Source organism: Hypomesus nipponensis, chromosome 2 (assembly GCF_054491055.1).
Source record: "Hypomesus nipponensis isolate SF chromosome 2, ASM5449105v1, whole genome shotgun sequence".
Lineage (NCBI taxonomy): Eukaryota > Metazoa > Chordata > Actinopteri > Osmeriformes > Osmeridae > Hypomesus > Hypomesus nipponensis.
The window spans coordinates 15,436,265-15,443,112 of NC_140362.1; the positions used below are offsets into that span (position 1 = coordinate 15,436,265).

General features: G+C 40.1%; 1 protein-coding gene across 1 annotated transcript; it reads right to left on the reverse strand.

Moving 5' to 3' along the window:
* Nucleotides 1-1,621: 1,621 nt before the first annotated feature.
* irx1a (iroquois homeobox 1a) lies at nucleotides 1,622-6,516 on the reverse strand. The gene is made up of 4 exons (XM_084670168.1): nucleotides 6,070-6,516; nucleotides 3,588-4,581; nucleotides 3,316-3,391; nucleotides 1,622-2,018 (listed from the first exon to the last, which is right to left on the reverse strand). Exons 1-4 carry the CDS (start codon nucleotides 6,313-6,315, stop codon nucleotides 1,961-1,963), a joined length of 1,374 nt encoding a protein of 457 aa, XP_084526294.1. The 5' UTR covers nucleotides 6,316-6,516; the 3' UTR covers nucleotides 1,622-1,960.
* Between the last annotated feature and the right edge of the window lie 332 nt (nucleotides 6,517-6,848).

Sequence of the window (6,848 nt, forward strand, 5' to 3'; positions counted from 1 at the left end):
AATAGGCTGTTACGCTGGAGAACATATTATGAAAATTAAGTCCTTTAGACCCCAGCATTTTGATGTGTTGACGCCGGCCCATATGGTAGGCCTAACCTATAACTGTTTGAATATAGCAACCCAATATTTCCTTTCTGTGACGTTTTAATCCCAATTTGACAACAAATAAAACATGTCACAAAGCTTCTCACCTTGTTGTCGCTAATATAGGCCTAGGCTATTGGTAAAATCAAAAACTGCATTTTATGTACCCAAGTGTAGCCTATAAATATTAAGGATTTTTTTTTTTACTAGCCTATATTATTATTATTATTTTGAAAGATTGGTGCCTTGTGTCACCTGCCAGTAACTACGGGTTTGGCTTATTTCGTCCTTAGGCCTACAGCCCATTCCAACCTCATTAGGCCTATTCATTTTTCATAAATAATATTATTGATTAGACTAATGTATTTGTATTGTATTTATCGCATAGTTCGAGAAGCATTATAGTCCAAGACGTTTTTTCTTAAATTAAAGCACAGCTCCATTTCGTGTTAGAGGGCAACTCACTCCGAAAATCTGGTTAGCCCATAGAGGTCGCTGCGATCTTGCAAATCAGATGTACGTTGCCATTCCACAGGTTCATCCACTTGGTCTGAGGACTTGAACAATGTTCAGGTTTAGTAGTAAACCGTAAAGACATAATATCATCTCATGTTCAAATTATCTTACGTAAACTAGATGTCAAGGTATTTATATTGTTCCTATTATTTTACATTTGTATATTGAAAAGGCCTAGTAGCCGTGCTATTAGCATCCACCAGCCTTATCAGTATTTGCATCATAATCAACAATAGACCTATTAGTAGGTTATTGCAATTGTTCTTATTACTGGTAAGGGCCTATTATTAATATTCAAACTAAATATTGTTTTGACATCCATTAATCCATTTTACAATGCGGTTTGAATCAACAGATTCAACATGGATGACTAAATCTTACTTTGCTCATTATTACCAATGCCTATTAGGCTTTTGACCTGAATCGATACATGTTTCCTGGTCTGTGATAGGACAGGCCTCTCCATAGGCTAATGATATCACACAAAACAGAACAGACCCAAACACTGACCCTTCTACAATGTCCATGTCCGCTATAACCTCACACAATTAATAATTTATTATCGAATCGAATTCTCTTTCTGACAGATTAGATTTTAACAATTTGATTTTGTTTGGACAGGGCGTACCCATATTATTACTTAATGACGCACACAGCTGCTGCTGTCCATTTTCTGTCACCAACAACCATCTGGCAACTTATTAGCACCTCAATGCATCGACGCTGCCCCCATTTAACGGAGGAAAGTTGAATAAAATTAGCCCAAAAGAGAGACGCAGACTTCCCAGAACATTTTCTTTCCTTCTCTTCTCACCCACAATCTCCATATAGGACGAATGTCAGGATTTAATTCTTCACATCAGCAGCGAGTACCTACTGATGAGAACATATAGGCTCCTGTAATAGCCTACTAATAAATACACATTGGGATAATAACAATATGCGTTACCAAAATACTAATCATCTGTTTAAGATAACCAGTTTCCTTGCTAAATATTAAAACAGAAACGAAATGTGTGTATTCTTTGGTTTTCTCTATAATTTCATTTAGTTTATTAGGCAAAATATACGATCTGGACAAATTCCGTCAATGCGCTATTTACAAATTTAAATCACTGTATTTACATAAAAGAGGACACCAACACAAGACAAAATAAAAAGCTTATCAAATGTCCCAGGGCAAACTGGAGGGAGTAACATAGGCGCGAGTATAGGCTACACATATAGAGAAATCCACCCAACAGGATTTATCAAATTACGCCATTTGCTCTGCATCGACTGAATGCTATACGCTGAATTAAGTTATTTTGCATTGTCCATTTATGAGTGCGTAAAGTCATTTCGGGGCATTATGTCTTGATCAAGCTGAGGACAGTGCCGTTAGAACTCGTTGCGTGGCATCTTGCTGAGTCCTGGTGCTGGAAAGAAAAGAGAATCTGGGTCAAAATAAAATCATTAAATCTGCTTATTGCTATTGGCCTATACAATTCGGTCTCTGACCAAACTCACAACTGAAACGATTCTAATATATTTGGCTTTTGAATGAAATGTCGACGTTTTCCTATATCTATAGTATATGTCAAATATGTCGTTAAAAAACTCAAATGCACTCAGCTCGTATTAAGCCAAGTACGAAAAAAGCCAGTCTAAGAAAGGGCCTTGAAATGATGGCACTCGAGACTGAGGAAACTTGAAGAAAAAAAAATGCTAGAACGCTCCCGTGGGTTCTTGTCTTCCCAAGGGTCTTTAGGAAAAGCACATATCCCAGACAGGTCCCGTTTTACTCGGTGACTTGATAAGTAGCCAGCCTCCTGAGAGAAGGAATTAAGGGGGAGGGCTGGATTCGAGACCCCATGTCACCCACAAAGTCACAACTATTTCTTTAGAAGCAAGACCCATCTTTTTGACTGATGGTGTGGAGAAGAACAAAACACTCAACCCTACTGAAGTCGAAATAGCCGCGTTTCCACCTCTGGAACCTTCTCCAGAAGATTCGGCAAATGTGTTCGCTGACGTATGCACCATAAGCAATAGAAATATAGGCTAATATAAATATAAACTTTGATTTAGCCTAATGTCATATAAATAGGCCTATAGATTTCACGGTATAAAAATATTCAGCTTGCTTAGCTTGCCACATATTTGGGAATAAGCCTGGCCTACACTTTGTTTTTGCGGGTCACCGATTCCAATATCTGCTGGATGTGTGTTTGGCGAGAAGGGACCAGCTGCAGACGCAGCACGAATGCATAGGCTACATATATTTGCATGCAGCCGCAGAATTTTAAAAATGGCGGTTGAAATACTTGTATGCCGCTGCGAGTATTCGACCAATCAGAAATGTTCAGCACTACAAGCCCCACCCCAAAAGGTCCAATATTTTAGAAAGTACTAACCCCGAGCAAGCTTCCCGGACTCAATTTAGACCCTGGTTCCTTGTTCTGGGGTAAAGTTCTTGAGGTGGAAACATGGCTCATTATAACAAGGTGTGTTGCTTATCAGTTCTTAGGGATCTCTAGGGCTTTACACATCACAACTGTTTAGGGAAGTAGGCTAGAATGAAAAATAACCCAAACTAGCAAATGGACCAATTGTGTCTGTCATTTTGAAATAAAGGTTTGTTTATAGACAGTTATGCCTTAATGTGAAACAACACCTCTGCTCTACAAACATTTGTAATGTGCTGTATGCTTTAGCATTGCGGAAATTTCTCACCTGTCATGAATTGGTCGAAATGAAGACTTCAGAGGCTGTGTCGGAGGCGAATCCGTTCTTAAAACATTGTCATGATCTACAAAAAATGAATTTGAGAAAATTAGACTTAATTTACTTATTTTAACATATGTTAACATTGTGTTGGTGTGTGTGTGTGCGTGCCGTATGAGTGTTTGCATTGCACTATCCATTTGCATCCATAGTTTTGCATTTGGAATAACTGAAAATGCTCTGTGTTATGTGCAAAAAACAAAACATTGGCCGCTACATACCTATGTGTTTTGGACTGAGGTCTTGAGAAGCTTTCTCATGTGTTGCCACTGGTGAAACCACCACCGACGCCTGATGCTGCACTGGTAGGTGGTGATTGTGATGATGTTGATTTACTCCCAGAAATGACCGCACGTTCAGCAGGGAATTTTGTCCCAAGAAAGCGCCGTTTGTCCAGTTGTGGAACTTTCCAATCTGGCAAGTGTATAGTCCATGGCTCGGCAGAAAAGCTGGGTGTTGAATCTGGGGTGAGGTGTGAGTAGCAGGCCCAGAGGGAGATGTGGGTTTCTGTGAACTGTCAGGACTGGTCGCTGTCTCAGCCAAGGACCATATTTTGGGTTTATTGTTCACTGGGAGTTGAAAACTCCCTTGTCTGTCAGGGGACAATACTCTGGTGTTGTTGCCACCGGAAGGTTCCTTTCCCACAGAAATGCCATTCTTTGATTTGTCAAACGCCTCATGCGCCTGCAGTGCAAAGGCTCGTCTTTTCTCTAAGCTGTCCAGCTCCCCACGATCCCTGCCTTCGGATTTATCGTCCTCGTCCTCATTGCTTTGATCTCCGTCATTGTCGTCAATCTTGTCTATATCTATGCTCTCCAAATCAATCTCCTCCTCGTCTTCATTTTTCTCTGCATCCCCTTCATTGTCGCTGCCAAATATGTTGCCGTCTTCATCCTCTTTACTCCTCGCCCCCCATGTCACCTTGTTCTCCTTCTTCAGTCTCCTCCTGGCGTTGGCGAACCAGGTAGAGACCTGCGTCAGGGTCATCTTGGTGATAATGGCCAGCATGATCTTCTCTCCTTTGGTGGGATAGGGGTTCTTCCTGTGTTCATTCAGCCAGGCCTTCAGTGTGCTTGTACTCTCCCTGGTGGCATTTTTAGGCCTGGCTGGATCTCCATACTGAAACTGGCCATATGGGTAGAAGGCTGGGGATGTGTGGGCAGCAAAGCTGGCTGGATGGACACCAGGACTGTCCTTTAGGTCATACTGGGAACCCTGAAGTGATTAAAGCAAGAGAGATGGGTTAATTAGGTATATATCAATTTTAAATAAAAGACAATGTTACATGTTTTGATGTTACAAAATAAAGTTGCTAAAAAGTTACAATACTTTTAAATGGTGCTGATCATGTTGGCTTGTTAATTCCCAACTATTCTAGTTGGGACTCATTTTGCAGTCAACATGACATATCCTGTGGATTTAGAACCACAACCCAACTAGGATGAAAACTATTTATTAACACTGGTGGGGATAGATAATTTGTAATGATCTGATCTCGTTTCCAATGGTGTGAATTAATCTAACGAGGAGTCTAATATGCAGCCCGTAACCGCTATACGCATTTCATATTAAGTAGGCCTAAGGCCTCAACACTTGTCTGACTGCATGCATGTCCCTATTAAAAATGTATACTTTCGTACAAACACATTTTTATCAAAGCAGTTGTACACCTAAAAGTATCACATAAATAGTATATAGATAGACTATAAAATTAAATATGAATCTGTCCTCTTTCCTCCGAAGGTATAAAGGCTCCCCCTCAGAACAATAATTAGGCTATATTTGTCCAAAGTGACAGTTTATAAAATGAGTGATTTGGACGCCGAAACTGCAAACAACAGTGTCGTATAACATACTCAGTCGGACCAATTGCACTTGATAATTACATTATTTAAGCATATTTATTTGGAAAAGTCGACAAAACAAAAATGCATTTTATAACGATTAAATCTGAGAAAATAGAAAATTGAGTTTACTGAATAGTAAACTTTTAGCTTAAAGCCTCTTAGTAATTATTAGGCTACACAAGCGTCAAACAATGTAGTGTGAAATAGCCTATGTAGACAACAATGATTATGTGTAACGTTCATGGCAATAATAATTATGTGTAACGCTTATGTTGTTGTTGCATTTGTTTATAGCCAAGGAGTAGCCTATTTCCCAATCGCAAAGTAGAGTAATTACTGGCAAAAGCCATTGAGTTGTTATAATTCAGCCAAAGTAAAACATTGGTATTTAAATAATTCTACAATTTATCATCAATTTGAAAACAGTTTTTGTTGGATCAGAGTAAGTCTAGTTGCATTCACTATGAATAAGTACCGCTGTGAATCCACGCTCCAAAGTAAACATTGAATCCGTAAAACGAAATGCCAGCCAAAGAATATTTTTTTTAATTTTTCTAAATATTCCTTTAATATCCTATAACTTGTAGTTGCAAAATAGCCTACCATTTACAACAAGATTTGACCAACAATATGACTACACTTTACTCATCCCATTTAGAAGTTAAACTTTCGGCGAGCGCAGCAGAGTCTTGACTACTGGAAGACAATATAGCAGTCGGATTTGAGAATGCTTTTTCTACACAGACAGACTCTACACATACTGTACATAGTGTAGGCTTCATCCTATAAACAGCTAACTTAAAGGTAATGTAAACAAACAAATAACGTTATTAACATCAGCGAAACAGACACTCACCATTTGAGAGAAAAGAGCTAAGTCAGCGCTGGTGTAAGGCAAGAAGGCGCTGTAGTTATGGGCTGCATACGGGTTGGCGTACATGCCCAACACCGACGTTACTGCTGCAGCCGCCGCGGATGGGTTTCCCGCAATTTCAGTGCTCCCTCCGCGGGTTGAGGGAGTTAAGACCCCCGGTCGTTCACCTCCGTACACCGCTTGGGAGGCACTTAAGTACTGAGGGTAGCCCAACTGGGGGAAAGACATCTCCTCCACCAAGTCGTATAAGCCCAAAACCGTGCGTAAAAAAGGAAACCGAAGAATGAAGAAGTCAAAGTGAATGTGCTCAAACAGCACGGTCGTACTATAGGTAAGAAACGGTTCTGCCCTTCTTAAATCTCAGCTTCTCTCTTTTGCAGCAAGTCCGTTGGATGTGATCAGATCAACAATTGAGCTCCAACTGACGTGCCTGCCCCTAGGTCTTGGGCTGATCTCTCAGATACAATTTGAAGTTGATGCTTTGATTGGCATCCTACTTGAGCTGCAAGCTCCTCCTCGTTGGGGCATGTGGCGAGAGCATTGGTTGGGGCCACTCTCTCTCTGTTTGGAGTATTGTATGTTAAATGTTTAGCATTAGAGTCCATTCACTGAAGCTTTGATTGTTGTATGACAACCTGTCTACACGATTTTACAGCTGTCCGACATCGCGGAAATAAACCCGATAAAACACGGAACTTACTCTGAATAGCTACAAATTAGTAATTAACAAGCGAAACAAAAACTCAAGACTGCAAATGTAG

Excerpts from the sequence above, each read along its gene's own strand:
- irx1a (XM_084670168.1), bottom strand. The coding sequence starts at position 6,315 with ATGTCTTTCCCCCAGTTGGGCTACCCTCAGTACTTAAGTGCCTCCCAA. Across the intron at positions 4,582-6,069 it reads TAGCTCTTTTCTCTCAAATG|GGTTCCCAGTATGACCTAAA; the intron begins GTGAGTGTCTGT and ends TAATCACTTCAG. Across the intron at positions 2,019-3,315 it reads TTTCGACCAATTCATGACAG|CACCAGGACTCAGCAAGATG; the intron begins GTGAGAAATTTC and ends TTTTCTTTCCAG.